This window comes from Oreochromis niloticus, linkage group LG6 (assembly GCF_001858045.2).
Source record: "Oreochromis niloticus isolate F11D_XX linkage group LG6, O_niloticus_UMD_NMBU, whole genome shotgun sequence".
NCBI classification, from domain to species: Eukaryota; Metazoa; Chordata; class Actinopteri; order Cichliformes; family Cichlidae; genus Oreochromis; species Oreochromis niloticus.
The window spans coordinates 28,331,839-28,359,288 of record NC_031971.2 but is presented as its reverse complement, the minus strand read 5'-3'; the positions used below and the strand labels follow the sequence as shown (position 1 = coordinate 28,359,288).

The 27,450-nt window shown below is 40.2% G+C and overlaps 1 protein-coding gene across 3 annotated transcripts in view; it reads right to left on the bottom strand.

The window, feature by feature from the left end:
* prkcaa (protein kinase C, alpha, a) overlaps positions 1-27,450 on the bottom strand; it is a 130,455-nt gene that overhangs the window by 62,010 nt on the left and 40,995 nt on the right. For all 3 annotated transcript variants that reach the window (XM_025907858.1, XM_019359705.2, XM_019359706.2), the window contains exon 3: positions 22,179-22,261. In XM_025907858.1, the coding sequence (XP_025763643.1) occupies positions 22,179-22,261 (83 nt within the window). The remainder of the gene's footprint in view (positions 1-22,178; positions 22,262-27,450) is intronic.

Below are 27,450 nucleotides of genomic sequence, written 5' to 3'. Positions count from 1 at the left end.
GGAGGGAGACTGCACTTGCAGTACTTACTCACATCCACCCACACACAGCTGATCCTGAAGGATAATCCTCTTGTTTTCCCCTTTTGCTTTATTCCCTCATCTACGGCATGAATGAGTGATGGCAACTAGGACAAACATTCGGCTGCACATGAATTGTGTATTTCACATCAGCTTTTCAAAGGGCGAACCATGGCTTAATGTTCCCAGATAATGGAAAACACTCAGAACAAAAAGACAAATAAATACATGTTTGTACAAGTTAGTACTTTGTACTGGGGAGCTGGCAGGTTAAAGACTGTTTGATGTCCTGTGCGACTGCATCGGGTGTTTGCAGCTCAATTTCTTGAAAAGTTTAGAGCTGCACTGAATGAAAATGGTCTAAGAAGTGGTAAACCAGTGTTAGAGATGGCACGTTTGTAAACGTACAGATGTGTTGCTTACACTGATGCTAATATGTATAAAATGTAACCTAACAATAGGTTACTAGCATTATGTTCGAGTACGGCTAAAGAGGATTATTATAAATTTTGCAGGTATTTTGTAAAAAGCATGACAGTGCTGGGGTTAGCACTGTTGCTTCACAGTAAGGTTCACCATCTGTCCAAAGCCTTTCTGCGTGGAGCTTGCATGTTCTCCCCATGTGGGTTCTCCCTATGTCTGTGTGGGTTCTCTTCGGGCGAGTAATTCTAAAGTGTCTGAGAGTGTGAATAATTGTCTGTTTCTCTGTGTTAGCCCTGCGACAGACTGGCAGGCTGCCCAAGGTGTATCCTGCCTCTCGCCCAATGACAGCTAGGACAGGCTCAGAATGGATGGACAATTCTGTAATAACACTACCTTATGACAGTAGAGTTACTACAATAATGAGAAGGAAATTAATGTATTAAATTTCATGTAGATAAAGTACATCCAGCAGTTCAAGTCTGCACAAAATTTCATTTCAAAAGTTAAGATACGCAAAAGGAAAACACTTCCTTCCCTGGGACCATGCCAAGGTGCAAGGCTAATGGATGAGTGATGCTGGCTGTCATGTGTTGTAAATAAATATATATCTCACGTCGAACCACTTGTAGCTAAGCACATGAGCCAAAACAAACTGTTATCGGCATCCAGCCTGGTAGGTTTACACTGTCTGCTGTGCCTGGTTCGCAAAGTTCCATTTAAAGATTCACTAGAGCGAGTCGTAATGGTGCAGAAAATGAAACCTGTAAATGAGTGTACCTGACTACACATCACTGCACACACTAGGCTGTCCATTAACACATTCTTTCTGAAAGCTGCGGGACAGAAGGGTTTACTCCTGTGGCTTCTATCCCCTATTACAGCCTAATTGGGTCTTAATGGGAAATTCAAGACAGACTGGGTGGCGCTGCTTTGCCAGAACAGCAGGGGAAGCAGAGTGTAACACCGAAAGCAACGATGAACTCAATCACTAGGCTCAACAGAGGAAGACCGCGATGGCAGCCCACAGCCAGGTGGTGTTACAGCACGTGTTGACTGGATGATGTAGTATGAAGGATGCCCCTTGGTAACATGAGGGCCAACAGGATTTCCCAGATGTCCTCTGCACAGACAGGGCGATTTTACAACAGCAGAAATGCATTAGATGCAAAATAGAATTCTCTAGAATTATTTCCAGTTTGGTGTGCTCAGCTCCCAAAGCTATAAAGAGACATGTGTGCACAGTTTGTGACAACATGTGTGCACCAGTGGAGCTGTTAAAAAGGGATGGGCACAATCTGATGTTCTCTTAAAAACAACAACAGAGACACATTAACAGAGCGCATCCCAGTCTGATTGCACTTTATGATTGCAGAGCAGAAAATAGGAGACAGTTATTTTATCATCAGTTTTATTCTTTCTTAAGAGGAGAAAGTGCACGAACATTACTGACGAGCTTAAAACACACTTTTGTCTCATTAGTCTGTGCTTTTAATCAAAAGCCAGCTTTTCCTATGCTATGGATGGAAGATATACCAGAACAATTCACTCCAAAGTATGCTTTCATTTTGTTTTGAATTAGTGTTGTGTTGTTCTTTAATATATCCTCGTATCTCTAAAAACATTTTAGCATTTGCCCTTTAGTAGTGTGTCAGGCAGATTTGCATACGAGGCCATGGATAAAAAAAGACACAGAGCAGAGGGCTGATCAAAAGACTCAAAGCAGCCAAGAGACAGTAATGAAAACAGAAGCATGGGGGGTCAGCGCAGTGATGTCGGCTAATTAGCCAGACTCTCCAATCCAGCTTGATTAGCAAGCAGGACGCCAACCAGCTCCTGTTAATGAACAGCTTGGCAGGGTGAAGCTGAACAGGGGTTTCCCGGCAGGCGAGGAAGGGGCGGGCAGAAGGGGATAATGTTAAAGACTGGGGTCATCCTAGACTCTCCACCCATGTTATCAACATGGGCGGCTGATGTCAAAGTAAATCAAACCCTTGTTCCCTCCCTCCATCATTACAGTATGTAAACAAAACCTTCTTCTACTGTCAGAGTGCAGCTTTAATACCAAGGCTTCAGGAGAAGTCTAGAAAGTCCATCCAGGCTGCAGGTGAACACCAAAATGTGCATTATCTCAGATCACATGGGAAACTGAGATATGCACAGTGCTGCGCAACAGTCTTGAGTCACCTCTCATTTCTTTATATTTTGCTTCCAAAGAGCCAGACTTTGTTGTAATTCCGTAAGTTTTCTTGAGCAGTAGTACTCTTTGCTCAAGATTCTCTCAATTAACTTTAAAGTTTTTCTTTGGACATTGGCTGCTTTTTTATTCATTTTCATTCTGCTTCTTGCAGCTGAAGCAGTAAACACTGACATATGAATCATGCCTAAAAAAACATTTTTAAAAAGCTTTAAAAAACCCAAGGGGGAAAGAGCAAGTATGAATAAGTCCACAAGGACTGGACTGAAAATCATTGACAAAAGATCTTATACGCTTTTACATTTTTGAGTCCAATCAATACGTACGGAGGAGATCAGAAGAGCGGGACAAGAGTGAGTGTCTACAGGCATCTCTAAAACATGGTGGAAGGTCAGTCAAGATTTGGGGCTGCATTTCAACCTGTGATTTTGGACTTTTCAAGACTGATGGAATTATGAACAGAATTTGTCAGAATGTGATCCACCATTTCCAGTTTTTAATGGTTTATTTTTTCAGCTTGACAAAGATCTCAAACAAACTGCTATGGCAGTAAATTCAAACCTGGATAGAAAAACACACAATGTTACACCATCAGTCATCAATTAGCCTCCCCGGACCTCAGACCTCAATATTAGTGTGGGCTTATCTTGACAGAGGAAAACAAAAGACAGCCAACATCCAAAAAAGAGCTTTAATGATCCTTCCACTTATAGAAATTACAAGAACGCTTGCCTAGGAGAGTTCAGGCTGTACTTAAGTAAGGTGATGAATAAAGGTGTTCATACCAAATATTTATTTTCAAGCCTTTAGGACTGTAAAAACTCGCTTTTTCTTTAAACATTCTATTTTCATGTATGTTTGTGCACGTTTCACATAATTATTTGCAATGCAGACACTTAGACATTGTGAAATAGCATATGCTATACAAGCTCAGGACTAATGTGATTGTTAGAAGCACTTGCAGCTTATTAACATAAGTATCAATGAGATACACTGCTTCCTATCAACATGTGACTGAATTTTACAAATAACAAACTATTAGTGGAAACTTATTTAACCAGCACAAATAATCTCTTTTCGAACACTTGTGAAATCAGGGAAATACAATTTAAAAATTCACATTATTGCAAAAATAGGACTCTAATCCGGTTGCTTAAGTGCATGTCGACACACTGAGTTAAAGACTAATTGCTTCCTGGTCTCTGACCTGGCAGTGTACTCACCTCCAATGCAGCAGACACTAACAAGGGAGGCTCCAGTCTACGCTGAAACTGCAATGTGTTTTGTAATTCAGAATCAGTTGCAGACAATGAAAAAAAAACAAGGTGTTCATAATCAAAACACGACTGCTGGTTTTATTCTTTTTATTGAGTTGCGTGGAAAAATATGGGCTGAGCAATCATCAAAGAGGCTGTGTAGTTAATGCAGTCCAACTGTATCCCACAGAGTCAAAAGAGATCCACCTGGTGTGACATTTGCAGCCAGCGAGCAGGAGTGGGGGTGACATGAGACACAGATCACGAGCTCTGTCACATCTTTCCTTCAATTATCTTTTTTGCCATCTGTTCCCTTTAGGATTGAAAAAACAGGTAAATATTCCTGATATTTAGCATTGGATGGTTACTGAAAACAGCAGAATTGTCTCACCTCTAACAGTGTACGCTCACTGAGGGATGACATTTAAATTGGAGGTGGCAGGACGCTCCTGCTTTACTAAGTTTTGGAGGGTTTCGTTTTTATTTTTTATTGTTTTTACCTTTTGGGGATTCACCTAATGCTATCTGCAGTCTAGAATGAAATGCATGTCAATTACATACATTAATCTATTGTAATTTAAGAAGTAATCACTCTATTGCGTTGAACTGAGATTTTTTGGTTAATTTCTGACCCTCTTTTTAAATTTCAAACAGCACTCTCCCCCGCTCTCATAACTAATTTTCAAAAAGTCATTGTCAGAGCTCTTTCACAACACGATAATGACATATAATCAACATAAGCAGTCTGTGTTACTGTGTCACCTAATTCTGTCACTGTGGCCTTCAGCATTTAATTATATTTTACATCATGTTAATCACCTCCTCTCCTAAAAACAACTGTATCAGAAAAACTGCGACACTCATTCATTACACTCAAAAAGTGAGACACAGCGGCGTTTAAAATACTTGGAGAATCACTCAAAGGCTGATTATGAGCAATGACAGCCATGACTTTATTTCCCCAGAATGTAAACACAAACGCAAACTTTGTGAACACATAGTGTCTATTGAACATCCTCACCCTGATGTTTCTAACTCAGCGATTACTAATATGAGGAGAGATTTTGATGAGAACAAACTGAAGCTATCATTTATCCAGACATTAGACTAGGCAAGGTTACTATTTTTAGCCTACAAATCACCACCCTGACTCCTCTTGGCCTTTCACTAAGCTACTCAGTGCTGAGAGGGAGGGCACTGCTGCAGCTCAGAGGGGGTTTTCCTCACAGTGTGCTATCTGGTAACACATCTGTCTGCTCCCAAAAAACAGCTGAAATTTTTAACTGCTGTCTGAATCCAAGTTGCCATTCTGACAAGCTTTAAATTAACAACACCTATCACAGCACTGCTCTCTTTAGTACTGGTGCTATTTTTATGGTCACTCTTGGACAATATGCCGTTAAGTTGTCACATCTTCAGGAACCTGTTTGTTAAACTTCTTATTTCCATCATGTAAGAGAGTTATGACCCCCATCGTGCAGAGTTGCTGTCTCTCTCGTCTGTCTTTTTGACTGATATATGTTTTTGATGTCTGCTGATCATTTACAGAATCACTGTGAGAAAAACTGCGGTGTCTCATGTGGTATACCTCAGTGGTTTATGATGGTTCTATATCAGATCAGTCTCTACATGCTGCCCTTTACTGAGTTTGTTAATGCAATAGAGAAAAGGCATTTTCATAATGCAAGCGTCAACTGAGTCCAAGTGTCCTGTTGGGTCTGTTGTTTGAAGCTCATGAAAGTGTATAACTTGGACTCAGTGAAGATACTAATCACCAGGTTCAATGAGTTCAAGATGAGAAATATGTGCACGTAACCCCAACGTTTTATTTTCTGAAAAGATGCGTCAGCACAAGAAAGTGTGATTTAAAAAATGTAAAAATATGATTTGACAAACTTGTTTACTGTCAAGTTTTTCAATCAGTTGATGTCTTCAAAGCATATTAGATTTTACCACATTAAAATTCAGCTCTTAGAATGATCTGAGAGTCACATCAAAGTATCTGGAGCCTAAATAAAATAAAATCTGGCCACAGAAAAAAAAGGAGTCATACTGAGATCTTAATTTTCACTGTGTATAAAATCCAGATTTTTAAGACATCAGGACTAAAGTGTTTCAAAAACTCAAAAGACAAATTCACATAAAGTACTTTAAAAACAGAATTGGATCAAAGGAGTAGAGTCCACGTGTTGATTAAGGTTTTCAGTAAGTGTCAACTGCCTCTTAAAAACATAATAAAAATAACAGCTGTTAAACTCTCTCCTAAAGTATCATTATGACAAGTGTGAGTCCCCCGCTGCAAATCAGATATCTAATGATGATTATTTGCAGTTAACACTTGTTGCAGTGAATAAATAGCCTGGAAGGGGGAAATCTAACAACATCCAAGGACTTAAACTGCAAGAAGGCAGACAACATTGTTACTGTTTCATGGACGTGCTTTACATAAATGGTCCCTTTAGAGAAAAACCTAATGTGAGACAGACTGAACAGAGTTTACAGCTCTGGCCTTAGAGCCCTATGAACACGTTTTTCTGCTTGCCTTTTCACAGCTGGAGAAAGCTGAAGTCCCAGCTAGCCCGCACACATGGATGTACAGAGATGTGTTCATTTGCAGGAGCTGGCTCATTGGTAGAGCCGTGCACACATGCTGTGCATGACATCCACAAGGTCAGAAGAGGAAGGGAGGGCGGGGGCTGTCACAGCTGTCACTTTGCCTAGAAGATGACTGCACTGTTTACTCCCTTCTATGCTAACCCTTTCCCCTAAGACGGTCCAGGTAGAAAAAAAAGGGAAAAGATTTTAAAAAAGAGGACCTGCTGGTTCATTTGGTCATGTTGCAAATGCCAAAAGCCAGAATAAATTGGCTTATCAGCCACAGGCCATCTGTCAGGTACTTAATAATTAAAAGAACTTCACAAGATGTGTTCCAAAAAGTTATCTAATAGCCGAAGTCTTGGCAGAGTCTTTTTTCACTATAATGAGCCAGCTGACAGGGCCAGTAGCTTGGCTGTTCAACTCTGCTTTCTGCACTCTTTGCTTTGTGGTTTGGATTGCAGGAAACTCCATAAAAGTTAGCTTTTGTCTTTAAAATCCATTTAGTGTCTGCAGCTTTGTTTAAATGTGTTTGTGCACGAGTTTAATAAATGACTGGAGAAATCGAATGACATTTTTCTTTACCCTTGTTCTTTGGCAGTACACAGTCCAGGAATTCATCAAACATGCCGCACAGCCCACCGTGAAACATATTTTCATGGGGAAAGATGTTTCATGAGGAGAGAATACAATTTTCACATTTTTACAGAATGTAGAGAATCTAAGGTGCTTCTCTAAATTCCTGTTAGTATAACCTAAAACTTTAAAACTTCAAAACTTTAAAATCTGCTTTTCAAAAGTCCAACATACATATAACTATGGAAGCCCGTAATTATCCATAACTCGAAATTTCGAGTTATTTTCTCAAAATTTCGACTTATTAACTTATTAAATTTTGGGTTAGCTCTGCTAATCAGTAATCTACGTGGAATGCGCACTCAAAACCGGATCACAACAAATTGGCGCTTTCGAGAGTACATTTGCTGTGAGTAACGCCATGTGATTAAGCTAAAAACACAAGGATTTCATCATTTGCGAAGCCACGCTGAAAATAATCAGCAATCTGTGCATTCATGACTGGCTGTAATACTGGTAGCTTAGCTGTAGCATTTGTAGCAGAGGGCTTCAGCTTCCAGGTAACAAGGAAATGACGTCATTCAGGTAGATTACTGATTGGCAGCGCTAACTTGAAATTTCGCGAGAATAACTCAAAATTTCAAGAAAGATAACTCGAAACTTCGAGTTATGGATACTTTTTTTTTTCTTTTAGTGGCGGAAACGAGCTTCCATATGCAAGATCAGAAACTCTATAAAAGCATATTTTTAACTTCAGATGAGGGACGGCAGCCAAAAAAAAAGACTTTTTTTTGCTTCTGATACAGTATAATGCATATAATATTAGCTTTATATTATATAAATGGCATTCATTTTAAAGTGTTACCCACATCAAACAAAGAAAATGAATCCATTATCAGCAATGAATATAATAATGATGGTTAATTAGTGAGTCGGTGTTCCTTCAAATGAAGCTGTCAACATGGAATGAATGGAGACGAGGCTTGAATGTATTAATCAGCTCGATTCAGCATTTTTGTTTACTACAAGCAGTTTGTACAATAATCACTTTTATTACATAAGATCATCTTCATGGTGTCATGAGATAACTGATTCATCATATACAAGATAAAATTACCACAACCAATACCAGCCACTGCGTCCAGACACATGAAATAAACTTTAAATGCTTATTGTCAGCTGTGGTTTATCTGGACCACACATGAGTGCAGAGAACTATATCGCTGTCTCTTGAGATGCAGGAGACGGAGAGAGCCAGCTTGAACTATCTGCAACTTCTATCGTTTTATTTCTGGCTCTGAGCTTCAGACCTCCTGCTGTTTCAGCGTCAGGTCTCAGTCTAACTGGTCCAGTCTCAGTCTCAGTCCAACCTTCACACACTCCCTGGCTTTTTATTCTTATATCGTGCAGCGGCATGCAGTACAACTATAGCTTCCCCTCCTGTTTGACAAGATATCAAAAAAACAGGCCTTTACAATTATAGACCGGGTAGTAGAATTAATCTACTCTGAATGCAGTTTCCAATCACTTACCATATGTACAGATTACAACACATTAATATAATAACCTGGCTTCCAGGGTATCCATCCATCCATCCTTTTTCTACTGAGCATTTGAGTCTGGGTGCGGGTGCAACAGTCTAAAGGCTCCAGTATACCTGCTGTGTCGGTCGCTTTGCTGACTGCCAGTAACATCGTCATACACCCACATGTATTTATGCTCACGGTTACGGCGCAAATAGCCACTGCACTATTTTGCAACATAGATGTCACCACTCAGACAATACCACAACATCAGCACTGACTCTAAAGGAGAGGAAGTCAAAACAAAGTTCATTTTTTCAAACCGTAGCAACATCTACTTCCGTATAATCTGTTAATCTCTGACCTTCTTTAGTGTTATATCATTGAAACAGCAGTAAATCCAACCGAATCAGACAGTCCTGTCTTCAAACCAGCTGTAGCTGCAATGGTGCAAAGGACCGGGTTACAAAAGTGCAGAAGTGCACTACCTGCAGAAACACCGGTTAGCGACAGTGGATGTGACATCAATTTGACGTCATATGGTGCAATTTATGGCGTAATGGCACCACAAACGGCAGCCCAATGGACGAAGGCATGGCACCAGGCACTCTCCGTCAAGCTCCCTCCCTAGGACTGGCAGTAACCCTATCCCAGACAGGGTGAACTGGTCCTTTGTTGTCTTCATCAAAGAAATTATCTGCAAGTGCTCTTCATTTGGTTAAATTGGCTTTAGGAGACCCTACCACAAGCAATAACCACTGACAGCATAGCTCCTGGGATCACCGAGCCACACAATCCCCTCAACCATCACAAGATGCCAAAAACAAGTGATGAAAAATTAAGATTATATTAAGAACTATAGATTTCCAGTCTCACAATGACATGATGTCTCTAAGAAATGATTTTCAGTTTGAAATTAAAAAATAGCACTAAATGCCTCAAAGACAAGAAATCAGTATAAAATTCTCATTTTGGGGGACAAGCCTGACACAAGCAGTAGGTAAAAACAACAGTGACTTTTTGTTTGTTTTTTATTTACTGTCATTTCCTGCAAAAACTATGCACTGAGCTGACAAAGGGTCATGAGCAGTCCCAATTCTCCAATGTTCTGGCTATCAGTCATACTTAGCACAGTTGGAACACGACTGGGTATCAGACACTTAATCTAAACAAAACACACAGGGACTGTGATATGATGCAACTAAGAAATCAACTAATTAGGAAGTCATTGCATGCCTTTGCTCATGTGTGACTCCACTCTGCACTTTTAGGTATCATGCTGGCAGACCAAAACCGGAGGTAGCCTTGAACATGCTGTGTGAAAGTGGCTACTGATGGAATATGTTAGTATGTGTGTGCTTTGGGAATTATGTGTGACATAAGTGTACTGAAAATTTCCAAGTATTTGCTTATGCGTAAAAGTCAGTGTGTGTGCATTATGGAAAAAAACTGCATCCGTATGTTTACGTTTTTGAGGCCATGTGTGGGCGTGTGTGTGTGTGTGTGTGTGTGTGTGTGTGTGTGTATTTGTGTGTGTCTGAGGTCAAAGAGACGTAAATTCTGATAAGCTGCGTTTCCTATCAAAACAAACAAACAGGGACCACTAAGTCTTGTGAAATCCAGTGAATCCCCAGTGTCTTGAATATAGTTATTAATATGCAAGTCAGAGATTTGTGTATTGACTTTTGTGTGTTGCTTGTGTTTACTAAAGGACGCTTGGTGATTTTTAGACATGACGTGAAGCTTGTTGCTTTCACTTCTACATTAGAGGATTAAAAAATATTAGCGGTATAAAAAATTCAATGAAAGATACCAAAGAACATCACTGCTGTGAGAACAGTGTTATACTGTGCAATTCTGTGTTGTTTAAACTACAATTAAAGTGTCACATAAGGCAGTGTGTATCTCTCCCAGTGGACTGTTCTGTGGACTGCTTTGTATGCAGTTAACAAACTGAACAAATCCACTGAGATGCAAACTGAAGCTGCACCTTGTTAACACTATATCTCCTCAATGTGAAGAGGAAGCAGGAAGCCTTTAAATGTCACTGATTCATAAGGATATAAAAATATTATTATTACTATTATTGATCATTACCTGTAATGTCCTTTATTTAACATGACTGTTTATTAACCTAACTAACACTATTTGTTAAATAAACTTTTTTTTAAAAAAGTCTCCTTTTAAAAAGAATAAAGGGCAAAGAAAAAGAGCTGCAAGTGCAGAGAACACAGTGTCGTCGGGTAGGGAAGCCAAGACTATAAAATGTTTTTAACCATGAAGCCCAACAACAGGTCCCTGCCAACCCACATTTTTCACCTGGGGATGTTTGTGGTTGAAAGCACATACAAAGCCGACAACCAGCCAACACCTCAGTTGTGTGCAGCTGCAAACAACCGTTAATGATCTCTCCACAAGTTCACCTATGGAAACCTTCACAGCTTTGACTTCTAGATAGATGCTGTTGGTCAAATGTTCTTTCTCTTCTTCAAAATAATGAAAAAAAAAAGTAATGAAACTTAAAGAGACTTAAAGAAAACCCCAAAAGTGAAAAACAGTGAAAACCCAAAAAGAAGAGACAAATTTAAAACACCAGTACAAATGTGGCATAAAATCTGCAATTAATCCGACAGGAAAATATGATAAAAATGAGTCACTCATAAAATAACATTTTAAAAAGTCAATAAATACATAGCACTGAGGGAATAAAAGCAGTTTTATTATAAAAACAAACAAACTTCTTTGAAGACAGCCTAAAAATATTATCTACAGTAATATAGAAAAATTTGAATGTTAGGCAAAGGGCGAAGGATGAGACAGTATCTCTTCCGTTGCTTCACTATAAACTTCCTGTTCAGCTACTTTAAAGTGTTAGCTGTCACTTTCTCACATATGTTATGTCTGAACATCTCATTAAAAAGTGCAAACGGTTTGCATGCTTGGGTTTGCATGTGGTGAATAACAATCTGTGCGCTACCTGTACAGGCTCTTATTTAAAAGACATATTAGCATCTAAAAAATGTATTTCTATAACAAAAAATCTGCTACTTTAAAGATCCTTTACGAACATATATATTTTACAAACTCTAAAAAATGATTCTTTGAATGATAATTTGTGCTCTCAAATTTTTTATGTGTTGCTTCTCCTTAATTGAGAGATCCAGGATGAATATGCAAATACACTTTTTCTGATCTAATCAGCCCGATCGGATGGCAACAACCCAGTAGACATGGTCAATACTATTGCTTAATGGGGAACAAAAGTGATTTAAGTGACTTTAAACTTGGCGTGGTTGTTGGTGCCGGACGAGTTGGTCTGAGTATTTCAGAAACTGCTGATCTATTAGGGTTTTCCCCCACAGCCATCTCTACGGTTTACAGAGAAAGGTGAGAAAAAGAAAAAATATGCTGCGAGTGGCAATTCTCTGGGTGAAAATGGCTTGTTGATGTCAGGGAAGAACACCGAGACTGCTTCACACCAACGCAACAGCAGCAGTAACTCAAATAACCACAGAGATATGCAGAAGAGCATCTCTGAACACACAACACATTGAATCATGAAGCAGATGGGCTACAGCAGTAGAAGACCACATCTTATACCACTGATGTGAACTGAGGATACAATTCACACAGAATCACACCTGCTCTGATGAGTCTCAATTTCTATAAGGTATAAAGTATTAGCAAGGTATAACTAATAAACTCCGTTTTTGTCCTACTTGACTTAATAAAAATATCATCCAATGTGTACATTCTGCGAGTTGTGAGTCCATGCATCCCTCACACAGATACACCCATGAAACTCAGGGAACACAGAGAAACTGTACTTGCAGGTTAGTAAAACTCCAGAAAGGGTAACAGTTAAATTTAACCACCCTCTGAAGAATTGCATGCCCCGTTCTTTTGTTTTTATTTGTTCAGATGGTTCGACTTTTCCCAAGCATCAGTTATACGTCAGCTAAAATGTCTCTTCAATTCACCACACAGAAAATAAAAGTTGCTTTTAACCATTCCTTACTGTTTGTGTGTGTGTGTGTGTGTGCAGGATGTGTGAAAAACAGTGTAGGTGTGAGGTGTGACAAATAGTCTGCATTCACTGTCAAGCATCAGTCTTTGAAATAGTTCATCGACAGCTGCCTGTGCTGAAAGGTCAAGCGGATGACAACAGAGGATTTCTGAGTTTAGACCCAGTTTATCCCGCAACAGCGGAAATTCAATGCCTCACCAATGTTGCAATAGGAAGATATGCAACGGCACCTAGCTCAAATGCATTTGAGTACTTACACCCTTCTGCACCACCTCCCCCCAGCGAACCCTAGATCAAACCTCTTTTTAGACAGGCACGTCACAGACCATTAACATGAGAGACTCCCGATCCGTTCATTAGGATCCCAGAGAGTATAAATACCATCAGCAGGCAGCCCAGGGGTCTCTCATCTATCACTTCACCCATCATTCAATAGTGGAAGCACTGACTGATATTTCTTAAGATGTAAACCTAAAGTCTCTTTTTCCTTACGACTGTACAAACTTGCAGTCAGTACTCATTAAAGAAATAGACATCAAATAAACGTAAGCTTCATCTCAAAAGAACAAAATTAAGCCAGACTTGGCAGAAACATAAGTGCACTCATATCCGATCCAACATATGGATCTTATCATTTAAGACGTGACCACATCAGATGGCATTTAATCCAGATATGGCACGCCTAAATCACAAATGTCACGTAGCATTTTTGAACAGATAAATATTAACATTTAGGTCTGTGACTCCAGGGTTCAGAACATTTACTTAAGTCATCTGTGGCCCTCTGCAGAATACACAATGCCAGCTAAGACTATGTGTCTAAGAATTACTGAACTTAACAGAAACATTGTAGCTACTTGAAAGACCAGATTTTCTACTAATCTTCTTTCTATTAATCAAACTGTAATATATTTAACGTGCTTTTGAGTTTTCACTTAAGCAACACAAATACAGCGAAAGAAAACATTTATATTCCTCTTTTCATTATTTTCACATATTTTATTTTGATCTGTAACAAAAACAGTGCTGCTCACTTTGTATCCTTTCGCTGCTGTGTAACATTCGAGCTATTTACTCTTTGCACAGATGACAATCTGAGAGCCCTGAAGCTAGATTTTAATAGCTCTTATTATTCGAGCATTCGGCACACAAGGCTAACGATAATGTGACTCACATCATACAAATCAAAGCGTTTGAATCTGTCTCCCTCTTACTAAATCTAACTAATTTAGATTGCTGGCATGCATCATGTCTTAGCAGGAGTATCCAATATCTGGAAAGCATCTGCACACACTGACAGTCACATCTGACCTTTACCAAACGCTACCAGATTCACATTAACCTCCCACATGTCTACGCTTATGTCGAAGCTAAAAAATTTTGTCTGAAATAAAAGGGCACGCACGGTGCAGTGTTGAAAGAGTATTATGTCAACTCACTTTTTATGCAGCGTCTCTGGTGCATAAATCTGGAGTGAGATGCAGTAGACCTGCTGAGATCCTCTCTTCAGCTCTATAAACTCTCATAGCAAAGACCATGGGAACTCGGAACAACATCTAATCTGTATATGGCTGTGTTCAGAAAGAAAAGCTTGAAGTTTAAATAGCATTTTGAGTTATGAGGACAATAAAACTTTTATATACACTTACAGTATCATTGAGAATGACATTTTGTGAGTGTTTCTGTAAGCCCACATATTTGTTTATATTAGCCTGCATCCCCTCAGGAGACTTAATTCCTTTTCAGGTCCAAGCTGACAAAGTTTATGAGCCTCTGTCCTACCAGATAAAGAACCAGCTCCAAGGCATAGCCAACAAACATTCAGCTATGGCAAATGGTCAACACTGTGATGGACTGCACATGAACAGCTTCCTTTAAATGCACCACCAGTAGCAAGACACATCCTGCATATTAGCATGCCTATTTGCTCTACACTTGAAAAACTGGATTAAATCGTGTTGGCCGAACACAATTTAATCATGGCACACATTTCGATGTAATTAAATCAAGTGTAATAACCCATTCCTTATCATGTAGTATATTTTGCCTTTTTTTAACTGCAATTCTTTTGTTTGTTTGTTTGTTTGTTTTAAATAAAATAAATTCTGCAGAGAAGACAGCAAGAAGCAAAGCAGATATATATCCAGCGCATCTTTCAAATAGAGAAGTATGTAGCAGTAAATTACTCCAAACAGACCTTAAAATCAAATCCTGGAGTGGGCTTGGCATTTACACAGAGCTTCATGGTGTACTGTCTGCTTTATTATAGAGATATCATATCTCTTTTCCGTTTCTCTATCCTCCCATCTTTTCTCTCTCCTAAATTCTGCCTGCCAACCCGTGCTCCCTAGAGAGTTGGTTACATATTGGTTCCAACACCCTCGTACCTCCAATTCTATTATGGGATTCCACGGGGTTTTACAGCAGTGCGAATTCTCACTGTACAATGTTAAACAGAGGGTTTGAATTGCCTTCGGAGTAAACTCTATCCTGTATTGTTGATATATGTTGGACCACTAGTTTCTGAATGTTTCACGTATTATAGTCCAACAGTGATTTGTCTTTGCAGGCAGAAGCCTTACACTTTCCAACTTCTTTGATTTCTCATCTGCTGCAGTCTTGTTGCTACTGGCTGTCGTGCAAATTTCAGATGACAAAGTTTACAATCTGCAAGCTGAGAGTGACTTCACAGCCAGCAGCATTTCTGAACACCTCGCTTGAGTCGTGGGGCTGATCCATGGTAACGACTACAGCATGGTGAGAGAGGTCAAACTTCACTGGACACACTGTAAGAGCAGAGTACATTCTCTTATTCCCTGTGAACGGAAATGAGTAGCTGTGATGCTTCTCCTCACATGTGCCCACTCCAATAACCGGCCAAAGACATAATACTATCTGGCATTTATGACAGTGTGACTTTATCTGCACATCTTGTGTGTTTGCAGGCATGTTTGAGTCTATAATAATCTCATTTTGCTACAGCAGCGCAGCCCGAAGAGGTCTGCAGGACATGTCAGCACACACCATAATAAATTCAGTTCAGTAAGCACAACTAATCAGCATCAAGTTTCCTTGTGACCGTGTCCCTTTGGAAGCAGTGTATGTGCCGAGGTTTGCACAGGGACGTGTGATAAAAAACATGTGCTGGGATTCAGTTCAGTAAGGAGTGGGAGACTTATTTCTTTTTGTTTTGGGGACTTTCAAACAAAGCTAATCACATATTTCACCTAAAGTTCAAATCTTTGTCCAATCCTAATTTGGAGGGTCAGTTTTATCTAAAAGAGAAAGGTCTATTTTAGAAATTTAAACACTGCTGCACTGACCTGTGCAATCCCTCTTACCACCCTTCACCATCCCAGTCTGTGTCAGTCTGACCAGTTGTCGGGAGTGACGACAGTGGCGACAGGTCAGACTGACTCTACCTCTCTCTAATTCTGACTGGTGTGTCTGAGGTATCTGCTTGATTGCAATTGGAGACAGGTGACCCGAGGCAGCGCAAAGTCTCATCAGCCTTAATCTGTCACACTAAAAGCTTCTACAAATACCCAACTGTGCCACTGCAACCATGGCACATAACAGTCACCGCTATGATCCGACAAACTGCATTCAAGCCATCTGATCTACACTTGCTATGCAGCATTTGATTGCTCCTTTCCCCTCCTATACTGTTTCTGTGCTCACTTATTGCAGATCCACCACTTCCAGCCTTAGGTCTTGCCTTTCACTCTTTCCTTGGAAGTGGAAAGAACAGATGTGCTTTTTAAACTTACAAATACTTTTGTTCCTGCCAGTTTGGATATTTTTGCAACATTTCCATCTCAAGCTCGCCTTTAGGCCACAGTTTCCCCCTCTCTGCCACTCAGAAGATGTGTTTAAGTGAATTTATAATGGATTCACATCTTTGCACCAGTGGCTGGCTGAATGGTGAAATGGCAACTGCTGGGCCAGAACAGGCCTGTCTAAAAGAGATGACCAGCACCCTTGCTGGAAGGAAATGGACTAAAAATACAGATGAAAGGCTCCATTGCCTGTGACAACCCAAGATGCCTGTGGCACAGATGATGTAATTTAGCTCCACTCCAGTTTAATCTTGTTTTCAATTCCCAAGCAGAGTCCTTGTAATGAGACATTGTGTGTCCCAAGCCTTGTAACCAGAACACCTCTTCTCACCCACCCACTTGATTCTGCCAAAATCTTCTCCTGTGTGATCTGTCATTTTAAATATTAGGCCATATTAACCCCAACAAAGGGCTGGTAGCACCTTCTAGCTACACATTTTTTTTGAAACTTCAATTTTTCTATACAGGTATGGTGATTAAAAGTGAAACAGGGGGATATCGTGTACGTGCATTCCTTCTCGACCCTTACGGGATCATTGGTTCAGTGTAAAATGTTTTAAAAAAAACACTGCCTGGCTGCAATGTAACCCTCAGGTCAGTTCTGTCTGTTTCCAAGCAAATGAGACATAAAGGGCACTGCGCTACAGCCTAACTATGTTACTCTGTCACAGCTATCTGTGCACTGAACTACCCCAAGGGGCTAGGTGTCTAAATGTGTGTGTCTGTGTAGGTAAGAAGAGGGGCAATCAGCACAAAAAGATTTACAAATTGCCCCGGGGTCATATGTGCTGCACTGGTTAAGTAGACATCAATGATGCAGCAACATCAACCTCTCAGTTTCATCTGCTGAGCCCCTGTAGTGAAACGAAGAGCGCTTGCATTATTGATGGTCTTGACTTGTAAGGCAACGAAATTACTTGAGCTGATGGTAAAATTACACCAGTCAGTCATACTGAAACATTTAGTTAAACTAAGTGCTTTAATCTGTCTTATTGATACCAGCCTGGAATTTGCCTACACCTGATACCTCACCACTTTCCATTTGTGTATTATACACCAATTAAACCAGATGGTAGAAATCACTTACCCAACGTTATGTAAGCCCCCGTGACTGCTATCTAAATACTGCGATCTGTCAACACATGAACCCTTGAACTATGAAGGTGTCCTGTGTTGTGCATCAGACGAAGACCAAATCGAGTATCAGCTTGGAACTAATTTAGTCGTTTGATCAGTAAGCCTGTGGCCTGAAATCAAATCTTCTTTAGCTAACCTCTTTCAAACTGGTAGGTGAATTCAGTTTTGGTTATTTCTTTATAGACAGAACTCTCAAATTTAATCTCATATAATACCACTGGCTATACTGTAGTAGATTATCTGAATACTCTACCTGGCTGATGGTAAGTATAATCCTATCTGCAGCCTGCCGTACCCTTAAAACACACCCTGCAGCTGTTGCTGTGAGGAATGCATTCACGGTTATACTGCCCCATCAATTCAAGGCTAAACACTAACAACGTGTTTGCTACTGAAAAGAACTAGTTGGGCACCTTGGTGCGCACTTTGTTTCTTCCAGGAAGGGAGTTATAAAACATAGACGTGAGTCATAAAACGCAGGTAGCCTAGATACAGCAGATCTTTGGGATATTTGCTGGCTATGGGAGTTATTGCCTTCCCGGATTGCACGCCTGGGAGGCAGAAAGCCATGTAATATGTGTGGTTGCCCCTGGCAACAGTAGTGCTACTGTAAGTGCACAGAAATGTATATTAAAAAGAAGCAGCAAGTATTCTGATAAGGGAAAAGACAGCATGCAGTTTTAAAGGATTTGGTCTTTGGTGGTAATGTTTTTCCTGAAATTGTAGAATTACAGAATCACGCACTTCGCTGCATGAACAAACGGATCAGAATAATTCATAGTCACGGTGTTCTAAGTAAAACCTTTTATTGCAGTGGATTTCTGTGTATTAGGACCCCTCTTAGGAGCTGTTCTGTTAGGTAAGTATACAATATCTTTTACAACTCCCTTAAGAGCAGGAGTAACTATGATAAATATAGTGGCATTTAAGTAAAAGCATGCCATTACCTTGGCCTAGAGAAACACTGTGAGGAATCCTGGAGTCATTTTTGATCAGGATATTTTCTTCAATGTGCATATAAAACAGTTATGTAGGACTGCTTTCTTGCATTTGCACAACATCTGTGAAATTGAAGGATCCTGTTCCAGTGTGACACTGAAAAACTAGTTCATTGATTTATTACTTCTAGGCCGGATTATTGTAATTTCTTATTACCAGGATGTCCTAAAAACTCCCTAAAAAGCCTTCGGTTAATCCAAAATGCTGCAGCATTTTCAGAAATTCAAAATCGAACTTAAAATCATTATCCTTGAACAATCACGCTCCATCTTACCTTAAAGACCTCGTATTACATATTACCATTTCAGCCCAATAGAGCAGTCAGGCTGCAGGCTTACTTGTGGTTCCTAGGATCTTTAAAAGTAGAATGGGAGGCAGAGCCTTTCAGGACCCTCTTCGGCGGAAGCAGCTCCCAGTTTGGATTTGGGAGACAGATACCCTCTCTACTTGTAAGATCAGGCTTAAAATTTTCTTTTTAATAAAGCTTACAAGGGTTGGATCAGGTGACCCTGAATCCTCCTTTATGCTGCAATAGGCTTAGGCTGCTGCGGGCTTCCCATGATGCACTGAGTCTTTCTCCTCTCAACTCTTTTCACTCACCATGTGCTTATACACCACTTTGCATTTAATCATGAGTTATTATTCATCTCTGGCTTTCATAAGAGTGTGTCTTTTGTCCTGTCTTCCTCCCCTCACCCCAATCAGCCGCAGCAGATGGCTGCCCTTCTTTGACCCTGTTTCTTCCTGTTAAAAGGGAGTTTTACGTTCCCACTTTTGCCAATGGGGAGGGAATGCAGCACTCCAAAGTTTCATGTAACACATGTATGAAACAGAAATGAGTGAGATTTACCCTGAGACTATTTCATACAGTTACAGCTTCCACTGAGTGCTCTATTTAAAGAGTATGACTTGATGATCTTGAACGGCACTGTGACATATCTCTAGTTACAGGGGCCAGGCCATGCTGCTGCTGCACTTGGAGGTCATGAATGTCCAGTAGGCAAGCAGGTATGTAAATGCAAGCAAGTAAGCGGTGGTTGATGGCAGATAGCTGATACTAGAAGCTGATAAAGAGGCCAGTGGGAGACCTCATAAACGTGTCATATAAGAGATGATATTCATCTCAAAATTTTGATGGGCCAATTAAAAATAGGATTTTAAAATAAAGCTCTTTTTTAATTTACAAAGTAAAATGATAAAAAGATCAGGCAGAAAACTAATTTACAGAACTGATCACTTTATGAACCATTTCAACTAGAACTTTTAGCACAAATGCCAAGTCGTTTAATAATGCCAAGAAGCAAAACTAATACAACGGCAAATTTCATGGACGCTCACTAAATTTCACAGTGTCTCGCTAGGATTAGTTTTCCTTTTCAGTCACGGTTTATTTTGACAGGTACAGGGAAACAGCTGCTCGAACTGTGTGCATCTCTTGGCTTTGCCAAGACAGATGTAGTTTTGTTGATTACAGCCACCAATCCTACATTGCCCATCTGTCTGTGAACTACATCAGGACCCAGTCGTCATTAAAGCAACATTTGTATGCCAGTCGGGTTGTCTCTGAACTCCGTCCTACACAAAGTCACGACCTGTTTCTCAAAGGTGTTTGAAGATTGCATTGGTTTATATTGCTTTTGATACTAGTTCCTGAATCTCAGTTTTTTAATAGTTATTTTATGAAATTCATTTTAAATGAAATCAAATCAACAGCACTGTCAATTTTCCATATAAACTCAGCGGCAATTTCATTAGGTATACCTGATCATCTGCTCACGAATGCAAATTCATCAGTCAGTCAGATGGCAGGGACTCATCTGCATTTAGCCATGAAAACATGGTCCAGAAAAAAATTGGGGAACAAATGTGATTTAAATGATTCTGAACTTGGCATGGCTGCTGGCTTCAGAAACTGCTGATCTGTTGGGTTTTTCCCCACACAGCCATCTCTGGGATTTACAGAGAATGGTGAGGAAAAGACAAAATATCCAGTGAGCGGCAGTTCTCTGGGTGAAAATGGCTTGTTGATGTCAGCAGTAGAAGACCACACCAAGAGCCACTCCTATCAGCTAAGAACAGGAAACTGAGGCTACAAGTTGCACAAGCTGGCCAAAGTAGGACAGTAGATTGGAAAAATGTTCCCTGGTCTGATGAGTCTCGATTTCTGCTGTGACAGGTAGGTGGTAGGGTCAGAATTTGGCATAAGCAACACAACAGCATTCTGCCTTGTATAAATAATTCAGGCTGCTGCTGCTGGTGTAATGGTCTTGGGCATATTTTCTCGACACACTCTGAGCTCCTCAGCACCACCTGAGCATTGTTTAAACACCACAGTCTACCTTAGTACTGTTGGTGATCACGCCTTTTATGACCAGAGTGTGTTCATTTTCTGATGGCTGCTCTCAGCAATATAACGCACCATGTCACAAAGCTCAAATCATCACAAACTGGTTTCTGAAACGTGACAATGATATTACTGTGCTCATCTGGCCCGCACAGTCAACAAATCTCAATCCAAAAGAGCCCCGTTGGCATGTGGTGGAACAGGAGGTTCAAATTATGGATGTGCAGCCAACAAATCTGCAGCAACTGTGTTATGCTGTCATATCAAAATGGAGCAAAATCTCTGAGTAATGTTTCCAACAATCTGCTGAATGTAAGGTTAGCTTAGACAAACCTTACTGCCTCACTGACACTGATGGGATTCATTGGGTAATGCTGGTGGGGCAATTCATTTTTAAATATTGGTGCAAATCAGCTGATACCATAAAAGCATCAAATCTGGTACACAGCACTATTTCAGAGAGACAATAAAGTCAAGTTTCCCTTAAGAGTTTCAGGAGAGAAAATCACTGAGAGAAATATTTTAGTCACTTTCACTAAAGGTGGCAAACAGTTATTCAACGGCAACACAAACAATGAATGAATTGAGTTTGCCACCTGCTGCTGTAGTGATTCAGTACTGAGTCAACAGGACTTAAAATTTGAATGGGCTTCTTCAGATAACCATAAGATTCGTTTATTAATGCAACTATATAAAGAATGGTGACACATTCAAGGAAATAAAAAAAACCCTTTATCCTGAGGGAATCCAGTGGTTCTGGTGTGCTGTGGGGGCCGTTCTCCTGGCATGTTTTGAAGTCATTTCTCTCTCGGAGAAATGGGCAGATACTAGAAGAGGCACTCCACTAAGACATGTATAATCAGTCTCAACAATTTACCACCATAATCACCACATTTCTGAGATCAATATTTATATATGTAGCTATCAACATTACTCTATAGAAGGCACGATTTATTTCATTTTTAAACATCTGGAGCATCTTTGTAGCACAAGATGCTTGGAAAGTGATACTTGTAGAAGAAATGTCAGTTTCATTTTTCATTTTCTACTTTACAGACAGCTGCTTCATAACACGATAAGGAAACATGGAAGCACTACAGCTGTCAAAGAGCGACACTGTTCGGGAAAGAGCGAGGTCTGGTTGGTGCAACTGCATATTGGTGGCACGTACTTCAGTTTAATGACAAGAAGAGCACTTCCTCATCAACAAAGATGTAAGAGGCAACAGCTGGGCTTTGGTTACTTACATCTGTATCGGGCCCCTTATCTGCCCCCGGGCAGGAGAACGTGACAAATTCATGGCATCTCTTGTGGACCACAAAACAGCAAACTGTGGGAGATGGGGAGAGAGAGAAAAAGGAGAGAAAGGGTGACGTTAAAATATAGTGTTTTATTATCAATGGATATATAGGCAGCAGAAAGAGATGGAGCTCAGATAATACTAAGAGGGATTGAAGAAAGACTGATGTCTGGGCTAGGCTCCCTATCATGTGTCCAGATGGCCAATCCTGCCTGCAGGCTGACTGCTCTTATTGGACAGTACAGTGCCACCTCCTCACTGATATGACCGGAGCTAAGGCAGACACCACGTACACAAACTCACACTCTATAATATGCACATGAAGCACACCGAAGGCAAACAGATTCACAGGCTGACAAAACTGTTTAACATGTATCCACAGAATACACATCCAGACTCACACACTTGAATATAACTGCCTACACGCTGTCAGAGTCACTCTCTCGGTATAAAAGCCAGGTCACCGAGTGCACTGTAGTACGCAGCCAAGTAAGCAACCGACTCAACGTGGAGAGCGGCGCCTGTTCCTGGTGCTTAGAAATTGGGAAACAGAAAAATGAGACTAATTGTGCAAACTGGCTAGCACGATTGACAAAAACTGTATATTATGTCAATACATGTCGAGGCTGCCCCTTGTTAAAAATAAATGTGTCTAGATGAATGTTATTTCTGCTTCTCGCTCCTTTCTAAACGCAAGAGAGCCCCTCCTTTTCTTCCTAGTACTTAGTGTTTTCAAGGCTACTGCTTACAGAATGAGATGAAAGCATCTGAATTGGTGGTTTTCAATAGTCTTCACTTCACGCTGAAAATCCCTGAGCAGACTCCATTAGAGATTTATGAGAAATCAATGATGTGATGCGTTTTCAGAGACATGGCCTGTTTTTCAGTTTCACTTTTTTAATCTTTCAGCTGTTCAGCAAAGTAATGTGGTTGTATCTTTCACTCATGCACACCCACCTCTCACCTCTCGTTATTTAACTACATCCCTGTCAAACAGCTCTACCCAGGAACAAGGAACACACGACTGAGTGTTAAAAATGAGCTGTGATCATCCCCATAGCTAAGCATACATCTGTACACCACCGCAGGAGGTTTTTAAGTGCAGACTTTAAGCTTTATTTCAAGGGGTTTCAATGACTTACAGCCACTTTTATACATAATCTTGCATTGACAGAGACTTTATAATACAAGAAATCAACATCAGTTTAAATATAATTGCTTGACTGCAAATGACTTAAGTCAAGAAGTGATCATCACCAAATACTGTGTTTCTTCCCTTGTGATGCTTCGCAAGGTCTTGACTGAAGCTGCTGCTTATTTCAGCAGCAACTTTCAGTTTTGTCTTCAGCGACTGCCATCAGAAACTCTCATGTTCGTTTTGCCGTTTGCTTTGGGTCTGTATCCATTTGCACTGCAAAGCGCTGCCCAATTAGTTTTGCGGTACTTGGCTGAATCTGAGCAGAGAGTACATTTCAGAATTCATCCTTCAACTTCTATCGGCAGTTGAATAATCAATAAACGCTAGTGACCCGGTTCCACTGGGAGCCATACATCCCCATGCCATTACCATAATTGACAGAAGATGTGGTATGCTTCAGATCAAAGCTGTTTCTCTCCTTCTCCATTACTTCTCTCCTTCCATTATTCTGGCAAAAGGCAATCTTGGTTTCGTATTCCCAAAGGCTTTTATTCCCGGAGCTGTGCAGGCTCTTACAGATGTTTTCTGGCAAAGTCTTATGGGGCTTCTTGTTCTTTAATGTAACCAGTGGTTTGCACTTTACTGTAAACCCTCTGTATTTACAATCAAGAAGTCCTTTCCTGATTGTAGACTTTGACAATGATATGCCTACCTCCTTGGGAATGTTCGGATTTTGGTTCTCCCGTACATTTATTTGTTTCTTTGTTTTTTCAGCTTAATGATCATCTCCTTCATTTGCATTGACATCTCTTTAGACATCTATATTGAGAGTTCCAATAAAAAGATGTGAAATACAAGTTTAACACTTGCAATCAACTCCAAATATTTTATCTACCTAGTTTGTCAGGAGATAAGAAGGGAACAGGCCTCATCATGAAATGCAAATGCTTGTCAGTTGATTGTTCAATTAACTTTGAGCCTCCGAAAATTGGGACTATGCATAACAATCGCTGTAATTCCCGAACAGTTAATACAATGGACTTGAAATTAAACTCGAGAAAATAATAGTACCACTAAGACTTGCTAAACTGTTTCTGTGTTTTAAGCACAAACAGAATTTCAACTTGTCTGCTTGTGAGATAGAAAACCTTCTGACATTCTGGGTTGTCACTGTCTGTCATCGTATCTGTCATTACATTTCATATGGTATTTTCTTTGTCGATATTTGGAATGTGGGTGGCAGACACCCAAACCAAACAGTGTCACAGAGACTGCTTGTGTCAATACCAAGAGTTTTGTTTGGAGTTTTGCCTAGTTACCAGGTAAAACTGGTTTTAATTAAAGTAATATGGTCACAAATCACTTTCTCTACTGCATTTTTTCTATATACACTGTACTAAACAATAAAGAAAGTGTTATGCTGCAAACATGCTGGTATTCCAATATGCTTTAATGATGGCAAATCAATACAGCTGTCCACACACAGATATATCACACTACCACAACTTGACACCTTCTGCCCCTTGAGCGATCGTGGCTCAAGAGCTGGGAGTTCGCCTTGTAATCGGAAGGTTCGAGCCCCGGCTTGGACAGTCTCGGTCGTTGTGTCCTTGGGCAAGACACTTCACCCGTTGCCTACTGGTGGTGGTCAGAGGGCCCGGTGGCGCCAGTGTCCGGCAGCCTCGCCTCTGTCAGTGCGCCCCAGGGTGGCCCTGGCTACAATGTAGCTTGCCATCACCAGTGTGTGAATGTGTGTGTGAATGGGTGGATGACTGGATATGTAAAGCGCTTTGGAGTCCTTAGGGACTAGTAAAGCGCTATATAAATGCAGGCCATTTACCATTTACCATTTGTCTCCTAGGAGCTATCAGTCAGTACGGTCAATAGCCAACATGAAACCATGACCCATAACTCACACCACAGCACACAAATCAGACAGGTCAGTGATTTAGTACCTCCATAATTCATCCAGCTGATAGGACAAAGTCCCTTAAGTTCACACTACGAACACTAAATGTCGACAGAATGTTACAGCAACTACTCCCAAACCCAGTCTTGTGTTTTGTTCTTCCAGTAACACTGGAGTTTCTTTAAAGGTTGTAGTTTGTTTGTTCTTTTAGCAGCCAGCATTCACCAAACTGCAAATGCCAAATGTTCTTTGGTCTGTTCATTCAAAATAAGTGCTGATCCTGTTGCTGAGCATATTTAACTCATAACGTAGTATATTTATGCTGAAAGACATTATGTTGTAGTTATCAAGTCCCCCACCTAAATGACCATATCATCTCAAATGAGGGGAGCTGGTGGCAAAAACACAAATTCATCTAAAAAACTTTTGAAAAATTCTTTTAAATAGGGTTTGAATTCCTACAGCGACATTTTTAAAGTTTGAATTTCGGTTGTGGTTTACTCCTGTTCTCCTCTGTTGTTTGGTTTAGGCACCAGAACTACTGGTTTAGAATTAACATACGATTATGGCTTAAGTTAAAAGGTACTCTTTCAAAAACACTGAATGCATTAGACCAGAGCAACGAGTTCCTCTGCATCAGCACTGCATATTTTGCATGCATTTCTTCATTTCACTTCTTCTTGTTGTTGTGTTTAATTATGACTTGTGCAATAAACAAAATGCAAAACATATGTGCTAGTAGCTTTCGCCCGCTTTATTTTGGCACTCCAGTGATGCATCATCAGTTTTTCCGATTCCTACATCAGTAAACTAGTTTAAGTTAAATTGTTTGGATCAAACTGGCCAATTTTTTATTCCTGGCAAAGAAAGCTGTTGTCTGCAACATACAAACCAGTTGCTTTTTTCTGACATTTCTATAATGGGGCTTGCATGTCGACATGAAGGGAAGGAAAAAGGCGATGGTGTAAATTTGAGCAACAGAGGTGGCGGGCAATTAGTTTAGCAGAAACGAGGCAAAGGAGAAAAAAAGAAATGAGGCAAAGATTAAGAACATCGAAACTCAGTATCATCTGGTGTTCTCATTAGAGCGGAGCTGCTTCTGATCAGTTTTCCCAGCGGCATTTCTCTGAAGCAACACTTAGAGGTTTATCACATACATCATCTCTGATTGCCACTGCTGCAGCTTGTTTCCATTAGGGCACCATGATAGTTACTTGATAGTTACTAAAGTAACTAAAAGGTCTCCCGGGGATGGATAAGCATTATGTAAGTGGGTCAGTAAGTAGAGGGGATAAATGATGCCAAGTCTTTATAACAGGGTGGTCGAAACTGGCAACAACTTTATAGGTTTATATATACCACTGCAATTAGTAAAACTGATAGATATTTAGATTAAAACATCAACCTGTAGGAGGGGCAATTTATTATTAGGCAATTAAGGATCAAACAGTTGGTTACGTGAAGGTTTGCCACGTGAGACTTTTCCAAAACCTGCACGATGTAAGATCTCATGGACTGAACCAAAAAAGCAGCTCAGTTGTGACGATTTAATGGCATTTGTTAGAGTTTTGTCTTCCTCTGACCTAAACATTTCCTCACTCTCTGGAAAGGATTGTTCATTTTCTAAGTGTAATAGAGGTTTTTAAATCATTACTTTTTTCCCAAAAGGGAACATAGCTGAGATATGCTCCTATTCCCACTCTGGAAAATCAATTTATTCCAAATCGTTCTCAGGTCACAAGTTCATAGTAGCAATTTCCTGAAGTTTTCGTGAATGCAGGCAGGAAATAAGACGGAGGCAACGATTAAATTCACTGGGTTTTGGCTGTGAATGCGATTTAATTCCAAGGCACCTCGCAAAAACAAAGTAACCCGGAGTTTTTAGATCTAATTATCAGGAGGCCATGCAGCCCACTGGTGGCCTTGACAAAGGCCTGTCTTCCTAGACTGGGAAGGATTTATTATTTCTATTCTTTTACATTTTTTTCTCATTTGGAACAGCAGAACTACTTTCACTGAACAATAACTCTGTGACGATGAATCAGATTTATCATTAAAAAGGAACAATTTACACCCGAAAAAGACCAAACGGGATAGATAAAATTGAGCTGGATTGAGATTTTATTCCCTGTGTGATATAATTATACATGCCTTTCCTCTCAGTTTGACAAT